General features: G+C 35.0%; 4 protein-coding genes across 5 annotated transcripts; 2 read left to right on the top strand and 2 right to left on the bottom strand.

Annotated features, from left to right (window-relative positions):
* Window positions 1-2,629: 2,629 nt before the first annotated feature.
* LOC108196528 (uncharacterized) lies at window positions 2,630-24,873 on the bottom strand. Its single transcript, XM_017363853.2, has 6 exons — window positions 24,467-24,873; window positions 23,829-23,942; window positions 23,281-23,361; window positions 3,782-3,954; window positions 3,591-3,687; window positions 2,630-3,043 (listed from the first exon to the last, which is right to left on the bottom strand). Exons 1-6 carry the CDS (start codon window positions 24,752-24,754, stop codon window positions 2,933-2,935), a joined length of 864 nt encoding a protein of 287 aa, XP_017219342.1. The 5' UTR covers window positions 24,755-24,873; the 3' UTR covers window positions 2,630-2,932.
* On the top strand, window positions 4,356-12,395 carry LOC108196527 (uncharacterized). The gene is made up of 14 exons (XM_017363849.2): window positions 4,356-4,506; window positions 4,776-4,830; window positions 4,931-5,017; window positions 5,375-5,548; window positions 5,636-5,848; window positions 5,951-6,184; window positions 6,297-6,422; window positions 6,522-6,578; window positions 6,669-6,743; window positions 6,844-7,755; window positions 8,114-8,572; window positions 8,659-8,911; window positions 9,009-10,021; window positions 10,138-12,395. Exons 5-14 carry the CDS (start codon window positions 5,647-5,649, stop codon window positions 11,775-11,777), a joined length of 4,971 nt encoding a protein of 1,656 aa, XP_017219338.2. The 5' UTR covers window positions 4,356-4,506; window positions 4,776-4,830; window positions 4,931-5,017; window positions 5,375-5,548; window positions 5,636-5,646; the 3' UTR covers window positions 11,778-12,395.
* LOC108226311 (uncharacterized) lies at window positions 12,365-15,305 on the top strand. Its single transcript, XM_064080889.1, has 12 exons — window positions 12,365-12,499; window positions 12,600-12,763; window positions 12,852-13,131; window positions 13,217-13,313; window positions 13,411-13,532; window positions 13,663-13,744; window positions 13,837-13,960; window positions 14,053-14,207; window positions 14,301-14,421; window positions 14,525-14,731; window positions 14,829-14,975; window positions 15,072-15,305. The coding sequence occupies exons 2-12, from the start codon at window positions 12,614-12,616 to the stop codon at window positions 15,075-15,077; spliced, it is 1,491 nt and encodes a 496-aa protein (XP_063936959.1). The 5' UTR covers window positions 12,365-12,499; window positions 12,600-12,613; the 3' UTR covers window positions 15,078-15,305.
* Window positions 20,290-22,521, bottom strand: LOC135148051 (uncharacterized). 2 transcript variants are annotated; one of them, XM_064082247.1, is made up of 7 exons: window positions 22,144-22,521; window positions 21,968-22,067; window positions 21,601-21,886; window positions 21,445-21,515; window positions 21,056-21,329; window positions 20,885-20,973; window positions 20,290-20,781 (listed from the first exon to the last, which is right to left on the bottom strand). In XM_064082247.1, the coding sequence occupies exons 2-7, from the start codon at window positions 22,040-22,042 to the stop codon at window positions 20,533-20,535; spliced, it is 1,044 nt and encodes a 347-aa protein (XP_063938317.1). In that variant the 5' UTR covers window positions 22,043-22,067; window positions 22,144-22,521; the 3' UTR covers window positions 20,290-20,532. The 2 variants fall into 2 exon arrangements, with proteins under 2 accessions (XP_063938317.1, XP_063938318.1); XM_064082248.1 differs by having other exon boundaries at window positions 20,885-20,970; window positions 22,144-22,299.
* Window positions 24,874-24,990: the final 117 nt, after the last annotated feature.

The raw sequence follows: 24,990 nt of genomic DNA, 5'->3' as shown, positions 1-24,990 counted from the left end.
CACCATTGGTGTATATGAAGCCTGAGACGTTAATTAGAAGTCTTCCTACTTCCTGAGTTCCTGTCCATTATTTTCATATTGCATTTGCCACATTGCTCACAAGTCAGAACCGTCTTAATATTATTATTAAATGCTGGCTTACAGGAAAAAGTACGGCTTAATTTAAAAGGTCTTTTTAATACTTGGTATTTAATTTTATATATTTATACTCCCTTCATCCCAAATTAGATGAGCTAGTTGACTTTGGACACGTAACTTAAGGTGCATTGACCGTATAGCTTCGAAATTTATTTTATTAATTTTTCTTTTGCAAATAAAAATTTAATATTTAAATCTTTATTTGAAAAAATAAAATTTTAAAAATAAGTAATGTAGTTATGCGGTCAATGAACTTTAAAGTACGTGCCCGAAGTCAACGAGCTCATCTAATTTGGGATGGAGAGAGTAATAATTTTTAAGAATTTTAAAATACATTATAATACAATTACCATGATTTTATATTTGATATATTTAAAATTAATATCATGAAAATTAATATTTAATATATTATTGAGGAATCGAATTTTAGATAGTTGTATGTTTTTTTTTTTTTTAGTATTATATCTAACAGTTCACAATCATTTTGAGTTTGAAAATTTTAGAAAATATGATACTCCGTATAAAAAAAAATAACCAAACCTTCCCCAAAATGGGATGGTTTGGATTCGGAAGTGAGAGATTCTCTCTTAATTTCCTCAGTTGCAGATTTCTCTCACTTTTCTACTCAGTTACTGTAAATCTCTAGAGTGCCCGGTAAAAGTATAAGCCAAATTTTTATTTTTTATAGGGTTGTTTTTATTTTATTTTAATTAAAGCCCGTCCTATTTTATGACGTTTTATCTCATTAAAATGTGTCAAATCCCTTCATATAAACCACAAATGAAACCAATTTGTAATTTTACTGATTACTTCACTGAGATCCCAAAACAGCAAAGCCTATTGATTATTTTAGTATTTTTCTTTCACAAGTTATGGTATTTTCCTAGTGACTTATCTCCCCCCATACAACACGCAATGTCAACAGGTCACGCAAGAATTCATGCAGTGGCAATCGCATTACTCCACAACACATCTCCATTATCTGCGCAATTAATCAAGTAAGCATTTTTATAAAAAGAACATGCAGATGAGCTAAACGTAATGTATGCTGCTACTCACATGACTTCCGTTTAATTGATTACTTTACCATATCGACTACAATAGTATCATCTAAATTTAGTGTTGAATAAAATTATAATCAAAATAAAAGGGATGAGAAGGAGACTTATGAGGCGAAAGAATTAAAAAGATATTTGAGGTGATAGATTGGAAGATTCTTGTTCTTCCAGACCAAGGAGACATGGATCTATTTGACCTTTTGATCTGAATAAAATAATGACAAGCAATAAACATTAAAGCAAGCATTCTATTATTTGGATGACTAAGCAGGAGTGGTAAAACCAGCAGTTTTGATCAATACATTTTACACAGTGGCAGCTGGATTTGAAGTAAGCATGAAACAGTCAAATACGCACAAGACTCATGTACTCGCTCATGTACTCCACGAACATCGACCCAGTATGGAAAAGTAAAAGAATTTAACATTTTACCATGTTGATAGTGATAGATCATGTATGTAATAATGGATGATAAAATGATCTAGTCCAGCTATAGAGTAAACAAAACAAGTGAAGTTAAACAATTAGGCCATTTGCTATTTTCATTGCCTACATGCAGATTTAGCTATACGCCTATACCAGGCCGATAAAGAACCGGTTAATAATACCATCTAATTAACTTAAATAGTTAGAATATACCTAGATACATAATGAGAGAGATAGAGAGAGAAACAGAGACCACATAAATTTTCGGTTTTACATATATGCAGAGTCCAAACATTATAGAAAACACTGGAACTTGGAAAGATGAGGCATACCTACTAGTTTCATGATAACTGTGTTGACTTCTTGAATGGGAGGATCCATTTAACTCCTGCATTCTGCAAGTGAGAGGAAAGGGGTCTATGCCAGGGAAAAAATCACTGAGCTGAGTGCAACATGCACTAACAATGAACTCCTGCCTCCTGAGAGAGACGGAAGGAATCTATGCCAGGGAAAACACTGAGCTGAGTGCAACTTGAGCCGACAATATAACAACCGACAACTTCTATATGTTATAGCATGCAGATTCCTCAGGTTAATGGAAGACAGATGAACAATTAAATTAAGACGCAGATACTGTTTATGCGGTCTAACATGATTATTAAAAAAAAAGGAAAATTTTAAAGAACAACCAACAAGTCGTCTATTACTATAACAATGCAAAAAACGACAAGTAGGGATATATAGAGCATGCACTTGAACTGGAACAGGCTAAAAAGACACGGAACATGAAGTTGGAATAAAATTCCTGCTGCACTAAAGCAACGGAAACTTATAAAACCTAATGTATTTTGTAATTTTAGGGGAAACTACTAACAAGTCACTCATTAGTCATTACCTTACACAAACTAAATTGATTAAGTGACATATATAGCACAGATACATGAATTTGGAATATAATAAAAAGGTAATACACCATATATGAAGACATACTCGGATAGGAATTTCCATTGAGCTAAAACTACACAAATTCATTTTATCACTAATAGAATATATACATATGATCTGCCGTACTGCTTTAAGTATAAACAAAGTATAACAAACGAATGAAAAATCATAGCGACGGATATAACCTTACCCTAAATCCCTGATAAGTTTTATACAAAGTCTTCTTCTCATTCACAAAAGCCAAAAGTACTGGCTTCTGTTCCTCAACTATTCACACTTACAACTTAGCACTTTGGCCGAGAGTAGATACAAACATGATTTATCTTCTTCTGGTATCAGCAAGAAATTGTCTCGCTAGAAACCCCCTATAGAGCGTCTGTGCCATCTCCATATGTTGAAAGAGAAAAGGGAGCAATAACTGCATTGAATGTCTTCGAACCTACTTTGTCAATATGCTTCATTTCGAAGTCACCCTCCTGTAACAAAAAAGAGTAGGAACATGGGTTAATAAAAGACGGGAAATGCATGATGCAGCATCATTTACGAAAAGGTCACAACATGTGCCCACTGATGTGTAGCCAAAATGCCTTTGATCTTTTGCACTGAGTTGTACACTCAGAAAAAATGGTGGCAAAAGATGACGGGAACATAGGGTAAATTTAAGACAGTATTAGAATAGAATACGGAAAATGCATAATGCAGCATAATTGATGAACAGGTCGCAACATGTCCCACTGATAATTAGCCACATGACCTCGACTCTTTGCACAAAGTTATACACTCGCTGAACAAAGTGGTGGCAGCTTTAACTATCTTAAAAATAGGCAAAATGTGACTCCATTTTATGCCAACAAAAGATTGGATTTAACTCTCACTCACATAGTCATATCACATCGGAAGGGACTAGTATAATAATTGGTTTTAAAAGTAAAACACAATTCTGAATAATGTGCTTATTCATTGAATTGAACCAGCATATGCATGGCATTAACTAAAGTGTAAAAAGAGTAGTCAGATGTTTACCATTCTCCCATTAGGAGTGCATAACGGGCATGCAGATGAATATTCAAAACTAGTATTAGGAAGTATGACTGGCTGTTCACCAATAACTCCGATTCCCCTGTAAAGGCAAATAAGTTCTTAGCAGTCTTGTACAACAATATTTCATTCTAAAGTCATGGCTAAGTTTATAATGTTAGGACCAGAATACTAACCAAACATTTTCAGTTTTGCCATTTGCATCAGTGATGATCCAGTGCCTTCTGAGAAGTTGAACAGGGCGATTTGAGTTATTTGTAATTCTTATTCTATAAGCAAAGAAATATTGGCCTTTCAAAGGTTGACTCCGCCCTTCAATATACACACTCCTAACTTGAACTTTGATCCCCTGGTAATTAACAACAGATAATAATATTCTATTATTTGCCAAACCTTGAAACTTCATCCAGAGCACATGTGCAAAGTATAGCCAAGATATGTATCACAAACATATAATAAACTTGCTGTTCACAGATTCAGGATCTCCTACACTTTGCTATATGATTTTGGAAATTATGTTGCAAACTATTAAACATATAATCCACACACACACACACACACACATCCCTCTAAATAATAAATCCTGTTACATAAAATGCCTCTTTTTTCCATGGACTACCCCAAAACTTCACATGTAATTACACAATATGCCACCGGAAAACTCCTACGCATGCCACACTTACTACTACAGTATTATTATAAAATTAAAAGCTTTAAAAGCTTTCTAACATATATCACGTGTCACGTGTCCTAACTTTCCTAAATTATACTAACATTCCTCACCCTCTTTCTCTTCCACAGGATGAGTCCTTCCTGTTTGAAGATAAGCTGCAGAGTCTAGCTTCGAAAACCGTTCAGGGATGCTACAAGAAGAATGAATTTGTCCTGTGCGTGTTAAAGTGTAAGTCAATCCTTTCTCCTACTGCAGAATAACACCAAAATCGTACACAGTTTTCAACTTATGGACTGGAATTTCATTTCAAATCTCGATATTCAATTTCAAATTTTAGACAGAGCTTATATTGTGTTTTGTTGAGAACTGGTTCCACAAGAATACAAGAACATTTTTCAATTGAAGCTTTGGAGGATGAAAGAGGTTTCTGTGCATAAGAACTGTTTAAATATATATCTCCTTTGCATAGAATTCATGATTTTGTGTTTTCATCTCAGGTTAATTACAATCATCTCAACCTAGATAATTTCGGTTCATTTAAATCTGAATTCGGTATGTTCTCTACCATTTTTTTGTGTATTGAATATCCTGATAGTATGGTATTGTTTCTTTGTTTTTTTGGTTTAACAAATAATGCTTTCCAACACATTAGGAAGCACTACAGGAAGAAGGAGGAAAGCTGAGCCTCCTAAACCAGACAAAGAGAATGTGGCACCTGTTCAGATTAATACTCTATCAGGTCCATTCTTAATAGAACTTTTCAGCTTATGTTGTTTAGAAGGAAATACAATGTTTGTTGTGAATCAAAATCTGTGGGTTTGTTGTTTGGATTCTATAAAATGTCATGTTATATTTTAAAAAATCTGTGGGTTTGTTGTTTGGATTCTATTAAATGAAATGTTATATTTTAAATATTCAGACATGGTGCGTACAAGTTTTCATTTATGGTGGTTGTAGAGAAAATATAGAAGTTTGTTGGCTGATAATATGTTGGTTTGTTGTTTTGGTTTCATGAACTCTGCTATCATTTGACACTACTTAGGCATCCATAATAGAACTGTTTGTTGTTGGGGTTTTAACATAACTTTTACTCTAGGCTCTGGCACTCTCAATTCTACACAGAATGCAGGGATTCATACTGCTACTACTACCACTCCACATTCTCAGACCTGTCACCGTACGCTCTCAAGTACTCAATGCATTCCTATCCGTAATATATTCAATGATATCAGTAATGCTGTCACACCTCTTTCTAATATATCAAACCAAGGTACCTCTACTCTGTTATATTACAACTACTACTAAGGAGTTCAGATTGTATGAGTAGAACTAAAACCATTCTTTATGTCTATTTCAGGGAGTTCAAAAATGTCGAGAAAGGGTTGGAGTACAAACAAAGATGTTGTCCCATTCTACTTGAAATCTCCTACTGTTAACTTGAATGGAAGGGATGCTTCCATAAGTCCTGAACCTGCATTTAATTCTGGTACCATCCCTGTATCTGCAGTTTGTAATACTCCTTTCAATTTGACAAATGTTATGAAATTGAATCAAGGACTTTGTACCACAGGTACTTTACAATAACTTCTCCTGTATTCTTAATTATTTTATATGAGTATTGCATCTCCAAGTTATAACATAATTTGTGTAATATAAACATAATTAACAACAGGGACTCAGAAGAGGAGTGCAAAGAGAAGGAAAGGTGTTGACGAAAATGTGCTTCCACAACACCCTTCAAATTCATTAAATCATTTGAACTCTCCAGTTTTGAATTTCGAGGAAAGATCGGCATCATGCATGACTGATCAAGCTGCATCTATTTCTACAAGGCCTCCACTTTCCGATGTTTCTAATACTGCTGTCAACATTCACAGTAGAATGGATCAGAATGAAGGAGATAAAGGTACTTTCTACACTCAATTTCACACTCCATTAATTGTTTTGTTGTCTCTTAATTGTTGTTTATCTGTTATCTATATTTAAAGATTACTCACCCTCTCCAAATACTATTTCAGAGGATTATGGACCCATGAGACAAGTTAAAGCTAAAAAATCAAAGACTAGGATCCCTCCCACAGACAAAGAAGGGACCAGCAGACAATTATTTGGTATACGTCAACTGAACGATGATGCCACTATAGGTACTGGAGCTTTGTTTTGATCAAAACCTAATAAAAATTAATCATATTCTGCTCTCCACATTATCCTTTGCTGATTGGTGGTTTAAACTGTTTTAACAGAGCATTCTGCAATTGCATCTGTCTTGGAAGATGCTGATCAACTTTTTAATCAAAATGGTTAGTTGGTATCACACAAATTATGCTACTGCATTATCATTATCATCTAATCTGCACACAACAGTTTTCTTATATTTTGCATTTGTTAAGGTTGTGAGACTGATTATGCTGAACCTGAAGTGGTAGATAATGTTGTTTTGCCTGCCGTGCAAAAAGCTCTCAGATGTAAGCTTCCTCGACTCTTATAATATTAACACTATTCTGTTTGTCACATTTTTGTCACTCATTTTTTGTATTAGTGATGACTCTCTCATTTTAATGACAGGTAACACTGGATATGTGTCTTTGGGGCCACCTACAGAATGTTGCTCCAAATGCAAGGCTCTTATGTGGAAAGAAGAACGTGTGAATAAAACTGTGAAGAATGGTACACCTGAGTTCAGTTTATGTTGTTCTAAAGGTCAGATCAAGCTGCCTGAAACACCTCCAACTCCTTCATACCTGTTAAATATTTACAATGATCCAGTGAAGGGCAAACGCTTCCGAAATCAAATTCGTTTGTATAATACCATGTTTGCATTCACTTCTATGGGCGGTAGAGTGGACCACTCTATAAACAACGGCTCATCTCCTTATGTATACCGTCTTAATGGACAGAACCATCATCTCTTTGGTTCTCTCATACCTAATGAAGGTGAGGACCCCAAGTTCTGTCAATTATACATATACGATACCGATAATGAAGTGGAGAACAGGCTGAAATGGGTCAGTGTTTCGGATGGTAAAACTGTTGATGTGGAGATTGTACAAGGTCTGTTGGCTATGTTGGATGAAACAAACGAACTCACAAAATACTTTCGTATGGCCCGGGACAGATTCAAAGAACAGCCTGTGCAGGATCTGAAGATCGTCATGAAAGTGTGTCGTAGTGTAACTGGCCGTGAGAATTTCATAGGGCCATCAAATGAGGTAGGAGCAATTATGGTTGGAGACTTAGAAGACACATGTGGTGAGCGAGACATCATTGTTGAGACAAAGAGCAAGGTTCTTGAAAGAATATCTGACATACACCCTAAGTTGATGGCCCTACAATACCCTCTTTTGTTTCCTGAAGGTGAAGACGGATACCATGATGACATCCCTTATGTGCAATCTGGAAAACATGTTGCCAAAAAGCGTCAGAGGATAACAATGAAGGAGTTTTACTCATACAAACTGCAATGCCGACTAAATGAAGGTAAACTATTTATTATGATCATTTCTAAATACACAGTTGTATTCTGATCATGGTGTTCCAACTAATGTAAGCAGATATGTAGTTTACCAAGAACTTTTCTACAATCTACCTAAGCTGTAATCTAAGCTGTTCTTCGCAAATTAAAATTTTATATCCTAAGTATTGAATGTTAAGACATGATTTATTAGACAATCCAAGACAAGGCTTATTAGACAATGCCTATTAATTTCTAAGCTGTTAATTGTTTTGTTGCCTGTTAGTTGTTTTTTATCTCTTATCTATGTGTAAACAGGATTCTGATACCTCTTCTCTGGAATAATTAACTATTTAAACATAATTAACTACTTCATTCTTTCAGGTAATACCCCTCGCTTGGGTGGAAGACTGTACCAGCAATACATCGTGGATGCATTTTCGGCCATTGAACAGTCGCGCCTTTGGTGGTTTCGTACACACCAGACCACTCTCCGTAATGATTTATACAGCAACATTCAAAAGAGCATACGAGATGGTCATCAAGATACTTCTTCTGTTGGGAAAGGTTTCATTTTGCCCGCTAGCTTTCTTGGTTCGAAGAGATACATGCAACAAAATTTCCAGGATGCACTTGCTATTTGTCGCTACATTGGTCACCCGGACATTTTTTTGACTATGACATGTAATAGTGCTTGGGATGAAATCAAAGAAATGATGAAGCTATATCCGGGTTGCATGGCTGTTGACTCCCCCGATGTCATTGCACGCGTGTTCAAACTGAAGTTGGATCAGATAGTGGAGGACATCAAAAACAAACATTATTTTGGTACATGTATTGCAAGTAAGTATGCTATCTCCTCTAAGTCAACTGCATATGAATGTCCACTTCCATATCATATTAATTTTGTTTTATCACAATATTTGTAGTTATGTATGTCATAGAATTCCAAAAACGTGGACTACCTCACGTCCATATGCTAATATGGCTCGACGCTGCTTCGAAGAGGAAACTCAATGATGATGTTGATAGTTTTGTAAGTGCTGAAATACCTGATCCAATAAAAGATCCAGTTGGTTATGCAGCTGTTTCCTCATTTATGATCCACGGCCCTTGTGGTTTCCAAAGGAAAAATTCCCCCTGTATGAAGGATTCAAAGTGTACCAAATACTTTCCAAAGAAGTAAGCTGTTCAATAACATCCCATCACTCTTTTTTTAATGCATAATGTCCCATAATTTGCTTCTGACTACAAATCCACATTCTCTATTTGATTTTAGGTATTGTCCGGAGACATATTTTGATCAATCGGGATTCCCTGTCTACAAAAGGCGCGACACTAAAATTACTGTCCGGAAGAACAATGTGGATCTTGATAATCAATTTGTCGTGCCTTACAACCGTGATCTCCTGGTCAAATATCAATGTCATATGAACATTGAAATTTGTTGCCACGCACGAACTCTCAAGTACTTATTCAAGTACTGCCTCAAAGGACATGATCGTGCTACTGTCGAATTGTCAACCAAGAAGAAGCAAGACACTGATGACTCCAAGCCTATCGATGAGATTCAATCTTACTTTGACGGGAGATACATATGTGGATGTGAGGCTGCGTATAGAATTTTTGGATTTGATATACATTATCGATCCGTGTCTGTCCATCGCCTCTCATTTCATTTACCAGGCAATAAAAACTGCACTTTCAAGGAAGATGAGAATCTGCAAAAAGTTGTGCAGCGTGAAAAATGGAAACTCAGTCAACTTGAGGCTTTCTTCAAACTAAACAAGGATGATCCATCTGCTAGGAAATACACTTATGATGAGATTCCACAACATTATGTGTGGAATGAAACTGATCATGTCTGGACAGTGAGGAAGAGAGGCCAGCAAATCGGACGTTTGTTGTATACACATCATAATTCTGGAGAGATTTGGTATCTCAGGTTGTTACTGACCAAGGTTAGAGGTCCAACTTCTTTCAATGCTCTTAAAACTGTACATGGTGTGGTTTACAACACTTTTAAAGATGCGTGTAGAAAACTGGGACTGCTTGACGATGACAATGAATGGGACGAAGTAATGGATGAGTGTGCCAAGTGTGGATTTCCTCCTCAAATAAGAGAGCTTTTTGTTCATATCATGATCAACTGTCAAGTGACTGACCTAGGAAGTTTGTGGACAAAGCACTGGAAACACATGGTCGATGATATCATTCTTCGTAAGAGACAGCAATCTGGTAATACAAACACTAATTTCAGTGACAAGCAACTACAATTTTATGCATTAGCAGGTACTATTTTTGGCAGCCTCATCAAAAGTTTTCTAATATTCACTCCTGATTAGTACTGACATTTAAATATTTTTCTTAACTCTGTTCAAACTCTAATGATCTGTTGTATTTTTCAGAAATAGACAAGATCCTAAGAACGATTGGAAAATGTTTGAAGCAATTCGGCCAATTGCCACAGCCACCAGTGAGCTATATTCAAACTGATGCAAACAATTTGATTGTTGATGAAACCAGTTACGACATAGAGGAAATGGAGAGAGAGTTTCTCAAACTTCATTCAAATTGCAACCCTGAACAACTATCAGTCTATGATGCCGTTTTTCAATCTGTGACTGAAAACAAAGGAGGTGTTTTCTTTGTTTATGGGAGCGGCGGCTGTGGTAAGACATATGTTTGGAAGACTCTAATTTACAAGTTGAGATCACAGGGAAAGATTGTTCTGCCAGTGGCTTCCTCGGGTATCGCAGCTACCTTAATGCCTGGAGGAAGGACAGCCCACTCCCGTTTCAAGATCCCAATTGTATTGGATGAATATTCCTCATGTGCAATAAATCTGAATTCGGATATTGCTAATCTAATCAAGTGCACGAGTCTGATTATATGGGACGAGGCTCCCATGCAACACAGGTACGCATTTGAATGTCTAGACCGATCACTGAGAGACATAATGAAAACTCTTAATCCGGACAATTTCAACAAGCCGTTTGGAGGTATCACCGTTCTACTCGGTGGAGATTTTCGGCAGATATTGCCAGTCATCAACATGGGAGGTCGTGCTGACATTGTGGCTGCATGCATAACTCGGTCAAGAATATGGAAAGAGGCAATCATTTTCATCTTAAAGCAAAACATGAGACTTAACCAAGGACAGAATGCTGAGGAAAAGGAGAATTTACGCAAGTTTGCTGAATGGGTACTTCAAATCGGTGATGGCAAGTTATCTCCTCCAACTGATGAATTAAGTGTTGTTGATGAAGATTCAATCATGATTCCAGCAGATTTTTGTGATCCAGAAACTGAAAACTCTGTTAAAAATATGATTGAGTGGACGTATCCCAGTTTTACCACAAACTTTCAAAATCCTGCTTATCTTAGTGAGAGAGCAATATTGACGCCGACCAATGTCACTGTTGCTCACTTGAATTCCAATATTGTTGAGACAATTCCGGGAGATCAAGCTTCTTACTATAGTGTTGACAGAGCGGAGGATTTTGGTGGCAGCGATTCTGATCTTAGTTTTGCATTCCCCCCTGAATATATCAACTCATACAATATTTCAGGTCTTCCGCATCATGAACTGAAACTAAAGGTTGGCGTGGCTGTTATGTTAATGCGAAACTTAAACCAGACGCTTGGACTGTGCAACGGGACCAGAATGATGATCACAAAGTGCCTGAAGCATTGTGTTCAGTGTGAGGTAATATGTGGAGCATTTGCAGGTACGAAACACTTTATTCCAAGGATGGAACTCTTTCCAACCGAAACCAAGCTACCGTTCAAGCTGATTCGCAAGCAAATGCCGCTGCAAATTTGTTATTCCATGACGATCAACAAAGCTCAAGGACAGTCTCTACAAAGAGTTGGTCTTTATCTTCCGAAGTCAGTTTTTACACACGGACAAATGTACGTGGCTGTAAGTCGGGTTACCTCGCCTGAAGGTTTGAAGATGTTCATTGATTCTGATCATGGTGTTCCAACTAATGTTACCAGAAATGTAGTCTACCAAGAAGTTTTCTACAATCTCCCTAAGCTGTAATCTAAGCTGTTCTTTGCAAATTAGAATTTTATATCCTAAGTATTGAATGTTAAGACATGATTTATTAGACAATCCAAGACAAGGCTTATTAGACAATGCCTATTAATTTCTAAGCTGTTAATTGTTTTGTTGGCTGTTAGTTGTTGTTTATCTCTTATCTAAATGTAAAGATGACTCACCCTCTCCAAATTCTGTTACAGAGGATTGTAGTCCCAGGAGACAAGTTCTTTGTCTAACAAATGAAGGAGTAGAATTCCTCCATACAAAAACAAGGCACCACCAGACAATTGATCCAGTGTTTAGATAATCTTCTTCACCTAATGTTACTTGAAATTTTTCTGTAAAATTTATATTCGAAATGTCTCTGTCAAATTTAAAATGATTCGACCAAACTGCATTAAAAAACAATGTGGAGGAGATAGTACATCTCAATACATACAGTCTGTATTCTTCCAGTCAAACTTCCTAATATGGAAAGCAATGACCACATAAACATGCACACTCCTTTTCAGGACATGTACTATAGTACTCATTTTTGACATGTAGTACTTCTTTTCATCAAAGTAGTGTTCCTCGGTTTTAGATTATTAAAATCTTATATCTTTCTTCCGATTTACACATTACATCTTATCTTCCCCACATCATAAAGACCCCCATCAGTTATTACACATCTTATAGTCTTCATTCTTCATTACACCTACCAGATCTGAGATCCCACCAAGGTATGCACATCTATTTCAAAGACTACCAACATTGTAGAACTTATAGCTAGCTGTAACTCACAACTGTACTAACTACATACTCATATTTATTACATTTCAGATCTAGGCATCAAGATGATGTTTAACAAATTCCAGAAGCTGCAGAATCTTCACACAGACAAAACTGAATGGACCATACGCGCTCGAGCTCAGTCCATCTGGGAGGGGATTAATCGTACAACTAATGAATTTAAAGGACTGAATGTCATGTTAATTGATGATTCGGTAACAACAGAATACAATATCTATTTATACCCTCATTTATGTGTTCATTCCTATTGTATGCTAAGCTATAACTATGTTTTGCCTGTAGAGTACTCGAATTCATGCTTTTTTGAATGCAAAGATATCTGATTTTTTCAAAGAAGATCTGAAGGAAGGCAACATCTATCGTATATCTAATTTTCATGTCAAAAAGTATGAAGGACCCGAAAAGAATAGGGTAGTTCGAAATGAGAAACACATATACTTTGACAACTACACAAAATTGGTTGCAGAGAAAACAAATGCCACCTTTTTCCCCACCTATGCTTTTGATTTATATGATCTTGAAGATGCTTCGAGATTTGTCACTGATGAACGTTTTCTGATAGGTAAACGAACCTAACCGCTACATTGCTACATTTAATGTATTGTTCATAGATTTCTTGAAATTGAAAAATAAATTTGTTTTTATAGATGTGGTTGGTGTGATAACAAACAAAAATGTGGAACGTGTATACTCAAAAGATGACAACACTAGATCGCACATCCGATTTGTCATTACTGATGGAAGGTATTTTATTTCCATACAGTGAGCCCTGAAATGATTAAAGTCACATGAATATAACTTCAAAAACTAATACAATTTTTATGCTTCATTCTGTCTATAGTTGTGAGTTGAGGGTGACTTTCTTCAACGAACTTGCTGAGCAACTTGAGAAACAATTGAAACATACCGCTGAAGAACAAGTTACCATCATAATTGCAAGTGCGAAAGTGAATCAACACGAGGGTAAAAACTCTGTTAGATGGCATGTTTTACATAATACGAACCACTTCTAGCCGCAAAGTCCTGTTTTAGCCTTATATTGTTATTGAGTTTCAAATAAATTATTTTATGTTGCGGATTTCTTTATGAATAGGATCGACATGTCTGAACAACTATCCAGCCACCAGATTTTATCTAAATCCAGACCACTACAGTGTCAAAATTCTGAAGACAAGGTTTAGAACAACCAAATTTACCCAACAAATTTATATCCTCTGCCTTTATTTTTTAGGATAATTACTCACTGTCATGTAATTTATTTGTTTAGATTGGCTGCTTTTCCACTAAACACAACATCTATAACTGTTGAAGAAGAGTACATCGAAGAAGTGATAGATGACAAAATCTACACAATTTCAGAGATAAAGAAGTTTACTGCTCAATGCATTCAGGTATTTCTTCAGTCAACAACAAATCTTGCATAACAGCATGACTTCTTCATATAATAAACAGTATGTAATTTACATTTCTTGCTGATGTGCAGAAAAAGTATAAATGCCAAGTTAGTGTGAAGAAAGTGGAGGAGAAGACAAATTGGTATGACAATGTCTGTACATCCTGTGATGAAGAGGTTAATATTGTTGAAGGGAGGTATAAATGTGACAACTGTAAAAGAAATATCCCTTTTCCTGATAAGAGGTATTTAAATTTGTACATTGTTAGGATCAAATCTCTTCAATACCAACTTATATACGATAAAAGTCCTACTTATTCTGACATTGTCTTGAACAGATTTCGATTGGCTACCGTCTGCAACGACTCTACTGGCTACCTTGGGATTGTTTTTCCGGATGAAGAGATTCAACGAATCACTGGCAAAAATGTTTTTGATATTGAAAATGACAGCACTCAAGTAAGTACAAGCATAACAAGTATTTAAGAGTTTATTTCATCCACTTCTGCAAATTTAAAACCTTTACACTTGCTTACTTTTAAATTCTCAATACTACTCTTAGGTTGGAGACTCAATATCTTTTCCTCCACTGCTAAAGGCTTTCGAAAAGAAAGAATTTATTGTTACTTTGATCATAGGGGAAACCAATGTGCATAATTCATGTAATGTTTACCTCGCTCATGCAATTGATGAGCCTCCTGAAATGCTAGGAGACCATGTTCCTGGTGAAGTGGTTCCTGCGAACTCTAAGCAAGATTCCATTTCCATGGTATCAATCTACTACACATTTTTCTACTTGATATAAAACGTAATGTAATATATGGTTATCTATTTAAGAGCTTTGATTGTTTTAATTATGTCAACAGAATTTGGAAGAGACATTAAACCGTGCATCCGATAGTCCAGCAACTGAGAAGTCCACAAACAAGCAGAGACCACGTAAGAAAACTGAAACTGTGCCATTTGAGACTGAGGAAAATGTTAAGAAAAGAAAGACAGTGAAGAAAGACATTGTACGTATGGATTAATTGATATATAATAATTGAAATAATGTAGGCATTTTGTTTTTACAAAACAAACAACTAACATATATCTATTGTTTATTGCAGGACTAAAATCGGAATCTCATAGCTTACAATTTCTACAGAGGAAAGAATTCATGTTTTTGTCATGGCCCTTCTTTTGGCTCCTCTTATGTCTTCTAATATATTATGCAAACCTTTATTTTTGGTGAACACAGAACTGCTATTCATATCCCAGCTTATGTTATTTTGCCAGCCTCTACTGTAAGAAATATTGTCGCTACAATTAATACACTCCAATTCTATGAATTGTTGTATCAAAACCATGTCAGTACTATGTGCTTTAATACTATTATCATCAACTTGGAAATTTGAGCATTTATATGGACATTTCTTCATTGTAATAGAGACACTAGGTTGGCAACTATTAAGTACAACAGTATCCTGTGCCTCAGTCATTTAACTGTCTCACATTCAAAATTTTTTCAACCGCACCAAACCTAACAAACGAAGACATTTAATTACAACTTAAACTTACAATTGGAAAGAAGACATCCCATCTATATTGTATATAAATAGCACCATTATCCTCAACCACACTCTACTATTACAAAAAAAATGTCTAAAACAAAGTACGATAGTTTCAAAGATTTGAGGAAGAGCAAGTATGACTGGAAGGTTCAAGCGAGAATACTTCATTTCTGGAGAGGTTTCTCAAAAACCAAGCAATCTTTCAAAAGCTTCAACATTTTACTTGTGGATAGTAAAGTAAGTTTTGACACCTAAATTCTTTTTAAGCCTACCAAATTTAAATTTCTGGAGTATATTTTAATTGTTCTGCAACTTCTTCAAGCGTGTACGAATCCATGCATTTGTACCTGGAACTGAAGCTGATGAGCTTGCTAAACTTCTGGAAGTGGGCAAGGTATACTTGATAGAGAATTTCACAGTAAGTGATTACACCAGCGATGACAAATTCCGATGTGTAAGGAAGGAAATACAAATCGTGTTTGATAATCAAACTAAAATCACACCTTTGGAAGAAAAAGCTGTTAATATTGAGAAGCATGTGTTTGATTTCTTTGATCTGTCTGATCTCAAATCATTGGTAAACCAACAAACTTATCTTGCTGGTAAGTTCAATTATTACATTTCTCTTATTATGCATGTTGTGAGCTCTGTTTGATTCATACTTCTTTCCAAATTAGATGTTATTGGAGTTATGGAAAAACCAAAACCTCTTGCTAAAATAAAAAACAGACATGGCATCTTGCAAGACCAGATCAAATTTCGAATAGCTGATGGCAGGTTTGTTTTCATGCATCTCACAAATATTACACATTACTAACAACTGCATTGTTCACTACCTTTTACAACCTAAGTAAACACAATGTTTTATTTCTGTGATGTGCAGTACAATTGTCAAAGTTACTTTCTGGGATGAGTTTGCAGTTAGATTCTCAGCAGCGTTGAAACATAATTTTCAGTGCCCTATTATCATTATCATTGGAAGTGCTCGAATAACCGAGTGGTCAAGTAAGTCTAAAGTTCAAACCTAATTGCTGATGTATTATGATGCTTATTCATATATTGTAAACATTTTTTCACGTAGACGAACCTACAATAGCTAATGCTTCTCCTACAAGTTTCTATCTCAATTGTGATCACCGAAACGTTGCTGAGTTCAGGAAAAGGTAACTTGCATTTCCTACGGTTTCTGTAAATCACCAGTCAAGGATAATGATCTATTCCTACACAAACTTAACATATTTCAGGTTGTCTTCCGAATCTTTTCCTGATATGAACCTTGATTATTCAACAAATGCAACTCTTGATGTTTATAAAGTCCAAACTATTAAAGAGTTTAAAGAAGATCAGATTCTGGTATGACTCTATCAATATGTTAAGTGATTTGTACTTTCTAAAGTCAAAAAAAGTAACTAATATCAGTTCAAAATATCATGCAGAAGGAGGTTTTATGCCAGGTTAAAATCAGAAAAATACAAAATATTAGCTCCTGGTTTGTCAATGTATGCACTTCTTGCTATAAAGAAACACAGCTTCTGGAGAACAGCTACCAGTGCAAGTTCTGTGATAGGAAATGCTCATATCCAGATAAGAAGTAAATCCATCACCAATCAGCACTTCCTTTTTATTATAGTGATTAACAACTTTAATGAAATAATACAGGTTCCAAGTTTGTATTTTTGCTTCTGATGATACTGGTGCAATTGATATAATGCTTGAAGATCGTGAAGTGCGTACAGTGATTGGAAAATCAGTTTTCAACATAATTGATGAGGTGAAGATATGCCCACGTGTTGTACAACTATGTTCAATTCTACAGAAATGTTTAACAAAAAATTTGTTTGCCATGTCAGGGACAAAGCAAGGAAAATCTACCAGTGATACTGAAAAGCATGGAAAACAAGGACTACACCATCAAGTTGCTTATAAAGAAGGAAAACATAACTGAGGATTACCCGATCTATAGTGCCGAAGACATAATGGAAGGATTTAAAATTGAAACTGACAGTGATGATGAAAGTACTCCACATCCAATTGAACAAATGCAAACTCAAGTAAGTTTCAATTCTAAAAAATTATCCTATTGTACTTCTTAAATACTGATCTATCACCAGTTATTCTAAATTAATTTTTCTAAACAGCCATCTGCATCAAGCTACCATTTGGATTCTCTATCTGGGATAAGTTACACATCAAAGAAGAGAGAGAAATGAAGTACAAGGTCACAACAAACACCGCCTTGGCTAATTATCTAATGTTCTTAATTAAACTATGTTTTACCTAAATCCAGTAATATTTTTAATGCTGTAGAACAGTAATATTGAGCACTTGAAGACACTACAAGTATTATTGTTATGTAATTCTGTTGTGTGCTTGATAAGTTTATTGCTTTTGTTGAGTATTTTTTCGGCTTTATCATTGCATTCATTTTTATCCTGCGGCATATCAGAATAAATATATCATTCATCACTCACAAGATTCAATCCAATAATATCCTACGTAGATGAAATTTAGAGTTAAACAGCAACCCAAAACTACAACATATCTCAGTTTTTAGAGTTTAAAACTTTCAACGATGACAACTTAACCAAACATTTAGCTTAGACATCATTCTCTCCTTTCTCAACAACAAGACTGAAATCTTTATACGAAAGCTTACAGCACTCGAAGATGCATCTGTCCCCAACCATCAGCTCTAAGTCATCACGTAACTGCAACCACCCTTTGTTAATTGTTGCACGTTTCCAATCAGCTCTATGTTTTATTTCGAGCCTCCATGATCGGTCTCCAACATAAACATTTATGTAGTCAGTTTTCCCCCACATATACCATTTCTCTCTGAATGCAGTTGGTATGTCCTAAAACAAATTGAGAAACTAAATTACTATTATTTCAAAGAATAATACTGAAGTCTGCCTATTGTATATATAAACATCTACTTACCACTCCATGACAATATTTCAGCATATGAAATGGTTGAACTGTGATTTCAAAACGAGCAGCAACATTTGACTCATCAGATAATTCTCCTAAAATCAAATCAATAGCTTAATATTCCAAACAACACAATAACCAACTGTTATACAAAATATAAAGGAGAAAAACTTATACTACCTGAAGATACAGGTGTTCCAGTGAATATGACTTCAACATATTTCTCATCAAAAGCAGCTATGTTAAAGCTAAAGTGACCATCATATGTGAACAACAACACATGAAAGCTATTCAAAGAATCCAACCCCAGCAGTTTGCACATACCAATCAAACCTGATAGCTTATTAGATTTCACACAAAAGCGACCTTCAAATGATTTCCCATTACTTAATATGAAATGCAGGAACTTGGAAATATTCCCACCACAATTTTCCACAAACTTGGGAGGTACGGACTGTCCAAAAAAATGGAAACAAAATTGTATTACTTTGCACTGTAAACAATCAATGTAGAATCAATGAATGAAAGCATAGATAACAGAATGCCGTCACAACATACAATTTCATTTTCAAGTTGGTCAAGATTGTTAATGAAATGCACAAACTTCCAACCACCATCTCGGATCTTTGCTGAATATGACAATAAAAATCAGTTTCCAGAGAAAAAGATACCTTTTGCTTTTGACAGAAAATAAAGAGCCTTACGCTTCAGAGGATTTCCACACTGCGAAAGATGAGTGATCATTGGATAATCAATTTCACAAGAGTGAAGCCCTAAAACATAGACATTCATATCTGACTGTCCATAATACTCAAAAACCAGCACTTCCCCGCCCTTGAATCCAAAATCGCTATAAAATGTGGACATTCCCATCATTATTCCTGTTATCTTATCAAAATGAACGGGGAGACGGTATCCGGTTCTCAGATTCAAACCAAACTCCTGAGGGAGCATGTTTGCATACTTTTGCTGGAAATCAAAGGGAAGTTTCTGCAACAAAATCAAACGAGAATTTAATCAAACTTACTAAGCATAAAATTTTTTTAAAAAAGGAAGTTACTAGACAGAATACCATCACATCTGAACAAATGTCCTTGCGGCTCAAAGCTTTAATAAACTTATGCGCCACAAACCCTGTGCATTCCATTTTCAGCTTACTAATCTGTAAGCAATATTAGTCTGTTACATGCAATCAATATTATCGGGGCAAAAACTATCAACACTATTTTACAAAAGCAAATCAGAGAAAGATTATGAACAATATGTAAGAATCATTAAAAGGGTTTTCAAAATCAAAACACAATCTTTAAAAGAGAAGATTATTATTGCATGCAATTAAAAACTGGGTAATGAATACAAATTTCAACTGAGGCATCCATAAGCTTAACGATTCTCATTACCTTCAGAAGATCAGTTTGTGAGGGATGCTCTGACTATGCCTTATTCTTGAAACACAAAGTAGAAAATGTGTACCTTTTTACAATACCAACATAAACCTCAATAAAAACAGCTTTAATGCGGTGGAGTTAGTAGTTGGTTTAATTTCGGGAGTTACAAAATAAGTGTACATTTTAATGTGCTATTAGCCGTCCACAAATTTGAAAAAATGTGGGTCTCCTTTTCAAAGAATTGGCAGCCCAACTGATAGTGTAAAATCCAGTATTGACAAAAAAAAGAGAAGACAAATTGAACCAAGTAAAAGTGAAATGGACATTCCAATATTATTATTATATTCTTTTTGCTTAAAAAATAAACAGGGAATACATTATCAGTAAATTATATTGATTAAGCATAAAACTTCTGAAAAGAAATACTACATGTCATAATTTAGTACTGTAGCAGATGTCCTGAAAAAGACTGTGCATTCAAATATAATATGTTAACTGGTAAAACCTGAGCACAGGAAAACTTGAAAAATAGCAAATTTGTTCAGACCACAACTTCAGACATATTACATCAGTATTTAATCAAGCACCATCCACCATTACAAACATTAATTCAAATAAATTGTCAAGCCAATCCAGCAAAAGACAACATAAAAATTTCCTGTACAGAGGACAATAACATTAAACTTAAAGATCCCAGATTACTGCTTCTTCACCACTCGAACATTAAAACGATCAAGAGAATCAACTGGACATTCAAAAATACAAATGTCCCCTACTTCCAAGGCCAAACCATCTCTAAGCTGCTGCCATCCATCTTCTATTGTAGAACGATAATAGTCATCCCTCCGGCAAATATCTAGCTTCCAAGAACCATTTCCAGAATACACATATATAGATTGAATGGTGTCCCACATGCTGCAGAGCTTCTTAAATAGAGGAGAAATATACTGCAACATATCATAAAAAACAATTTACAAATTTTAGTTTCTGCAATTTCATTTCTTGAACGAAAGCTATGTATAACCATTGAAAAAAAATAAGACAACTTACAACAACGTAACATTCGGGAGACATGTGTATTTCTTCAACATGAATTTCAAACTGGAAACCTATTGATGGATGATCCCCACCGGCTTCTACTATACAAAAAGGTAACAATAGTCAGAAACACAACGAAATGGTGCATTTCTCCTGGAGATGTTAATTAGTAAACATATTTACCAATAGAAAGTGGAGTTCCAGGATAAACAATCTCACAAAGTTCTTTGTCAAAAGCCGAGATTGTTATAACAGAATCAACATCATACTTAAACAGCAGCATATGAATTTCCTTGGTTCCAGTATTTTTTAACATTTCACAAACACAATCCAATCCTATGAACTTCCTAGATGAAGGACAATATGAACAACCAAACTTCTTCCCATTGCTAATAACATATTTCATAGGTTCACGGAAAGAAAATTCACAACGGTCCAAGAATGCCTCTGGAGGTTGCTGTTAAAACAAAAGTGGAGTTATCTAAATATAACAACTTATTAACTGATTAGTAAACTAAATTATCTGTAACTTCATTATTAACTATTTGTCAATCAAAACTATACTAACTTACAATTTCATTTATAGTTGTTTGTCTGCCAGAATTAAACCAAACAAACCTCCACCCTCCATCGCCAAGAGTGACTACATTGAAAATGAAATGGTCAATAAAGATTCACTTCATTAAAAAACATCTGGAATTTTAAGTGCGACACAAATAATAATTTACCTAATCGAGGTGGAGATTCTGGCATATTAAACTTAAAATCCGGGTATTTGATTTCAGATAAGTTACTACCCAGAATGTAGACATTGATGTTATATCTGCCAAAGTACTCGAACACTAGCAATTCACCACCATTCAGCTTAAAATGCTTAAAAAAACATAGAAGACCCTTAAAAACACCTCTACTGTGGTCAAATTTAACTGGAAGAACATAACCATTTCGAAGCTTCAATTCCATATCCTCATGTAGGTCATGAGCATATTTAGAACAGAAAGAACGAGGAATCATCTGTTATGACAAGATTTAAAGGAAATGAAAAGTTATTTGTAGGACTCTACATTTCAATCAAGTACAGTCATGAGAGAATACCATTTCGTCGGACAAAGTGTCCATGTGGGTGAGCTTGTGAGAAAATTTTTGAGCCTGAAGTCCACAAGATTCCATGAGTAGATAATTCTAACAGCAAAACCTACATTTTCAGCAAGATAAGGAAACATTAAAGGAGCAGTTCTGAGGGAAGGAACTATAAATAAAAATGATCTTACAGTTAGACGGATAATGAACTCTAAAGTTCTACAGATCGAGCAACTCTATATGGACTCGCAGGCTTCTTGGATAAGAAGTGTTTGTCTTCAGCTCCTGAGCGGATGAAATGCTAGGTTTCCTATCAACATCATCTCTGTAAAACTTTACTCTCCCAAATGAGAGTTATTAAAATGAATTGGTACAGTTAACTGTTGACTGAAATCGTTGACTGAAATCTTTTATGCTGTGTCATGAGCTTATTGTAACAGATATTATTCCAAAATTCACGTGTAATTGTCCTTTTATGAAAGTGGTTTCAGACTAAAAAAAATTATATGACAAAAATCTACAATTTTTTTTAATAAAACATTCATTAGTTTCGATTTATAAAAAAGTTTCATCTTGGCTCTGATATAAGAGGATTTTGAACTTGGTTTTTCCTTTTAAAAATTATTCAAATTTATGCATATCGTATTCTCATAAAACAGTTTCCTCTCAAATTTTATATTAGCAAGAGTAAATGCTTTTAACAATATAAAACCAGAGTAATCGGAAAAAACAAAAAGTATAATTTTTTTTCCTTTCTCTTCATTTTATTATTGTCAACTTTATCAAATTTAAAAAATTAAGGGAACAAAAATAAGAGAAAGCATTAAAATCGTCTTCTAATTAATTGTTTTAAATTATTAATTAATATTGTAGACACAAAATATTTCACACTACCATGCGTAGCGGGCATAATTACTAGTATATATAAAAGAACCTGATATGCTTACCATACCACGTAACATACAAACTACAATCATGTCATATATGAAAAGAAAACATGTCATTTCTACTGCCAAAAGCAACCACCGATATATCTGTTCAAAATTGCATTAGAACTCATAGAACCAAGGTCACTCGCAACAGATTTTTACTTCTATTCCTCATCATTTTCTCTTCTTTGTCCAAATTCATACAAGCATTATCCAAAAACTTTTAAGTCAATAATAAACTGAATCAGCTTGCAGTTTTTCACTACGAAAAGGTACAACAGAAATGAAACAATCAGTAGACGAAAGATGTGACAATAAAAGGCATGATCCTGACTGATCTATCCAGTGAAGGTGGTACTAATCTAAACCACAATGAAACTTATAACAGCATGTTTGTACCAAAGTTGTCGCATCACTGGAGCATTTCAGGAGACAGTGTGGAGCAATTTCTTTTAGCTCATCACGGTATCTAGCTGCATCCTGGAGGAAAATAAGAAAGAAGATATAAAAGCATTCCATTTTCATTTGAGTCATTTATAAAATTCTGCATAAAGACGCTACATTATAATTTAAGAAATATATGTAATCCATGTATATTTAATTATTTATTTGGTGTGATGCAGAATTGTGGGTCTCCGGACATCAGAATTTGTTGATGTGCACTCTAATAGGTAACCTGTGCATCTTGAATTACATACTGACCAATATCACCACAGTACAAACTCTCCTTGCCCGGAACAGAAGAACTAAAACAAATAATAACCCTCATAGAGAATATTCTGCGAATCACTTTTACCATTATGTCAGTCTCCCTCTTTACAACCTCAAACTAAAAAGTGAAGGAACTGCATCCTACGCTTATGGCACGGAGATCATATACAAGCGTGCAATTGTTTTTTTCTCGGGTGGTGTCAATTGACTCAATTGCATTAGAAAAGTACAAGTACCTCAAATTTTTCATTTGCAATGGCTTCTCTCAGCAATCTCTTCAAGTGCAATACTGGTTCCTCCTCTTCAAACGATTTCAAAGAATCACGAAGTCTTGCAGCTTCTTCATAGTCCTTCAGTAAAGTTTCCAGTCAAAAAATTAGTTCGATAAACATATGAACTACACCTTATCACATCAATCCTTTCAAAACTAATTAACAATCACCCCGCAACATCACCAAAAAGGTCCACACAACATTAGATAATCTTTATCCGCAAAATTCTTTCGTAATTTTACACCGTAATTTCAATCATACCAAACACTATATCTACTCATGTGTAAATTACATTACATATTATTTCATTTTTCATAGACAACTAAACTAATTAACGATTACTCCACAACGCCAGCGCAACCTAGATCATCCTAAATACATTATCCGTAAAATTCTTTCGTAATTTTACACTCTCATCTCAATTTATACCAAACACTATACCTAGTGTTCAAATTTTAACAAACATCATTTCATTTTTCATTTCCAGTCACAATTTCTAAAACCTCCATAAATTCTGAAAAATCAATCAATCATAATTCAAACACATATAATATTATGCAATTATTTTTTAAATAACATTATGAAATTAATTCTTAAATCACCTCAGATTTAGCAGCAACTTCCATTTGTTGCTTTAGAAGAGCATACGATTGGCTCCGAGTCAAGAACGAGTTAGAGCTCGAACTCGCGCTCTGACTCTGTGAATCAGCTCCGCTTGAACAAGCAACGATCCTACACGTCCGTCCATGATCTCTGTAATTCAATCCTAGCCGTCTATCTCCTGCCTCGAAATCGGCGCCAACGGAACCGAGTCGACTCGGAAAACACGGCAACCTCGCCGTACCTCCGCCGTTAAAATCCACAAACACCTTGAAACTCAGAGATTGCATTTCGATTTTGCCTAAATTATCCGCACACAACAAAAGTATTTATGAAAAAATATATTATTATGTGGATATATATTAAAGGAAAAAGGTTTCGAAATTTGATATGGATTTATGAGCATTATCTATTTTTTTTTTTTTTAATAAAATGAGCATTATCTATTTAGAAACTCGTATGCAAACAGAAATACAGAATTACACATCTATCCCTCCGAGGGGTGTATAATCACGGATGGATGTAA

Source organism: Daucus carota, chromosome 7 (assembly GCF_001625215.2).
Source record: "Daucus carota subsp. sativus chromosome 7, DH1 v3.0, whole genome shotgun sequence".
NCBI classification, from domain to species: domain Eukaryota; kingdom Viridiplantae; phylum Streptophyta; class Magnoliopsida; order Apiales; family Apiaceae; genus Daucus; species Daucus carota.
This window is presented reverse-complemented; position numbering and strand designations above follow the sequence as displayed.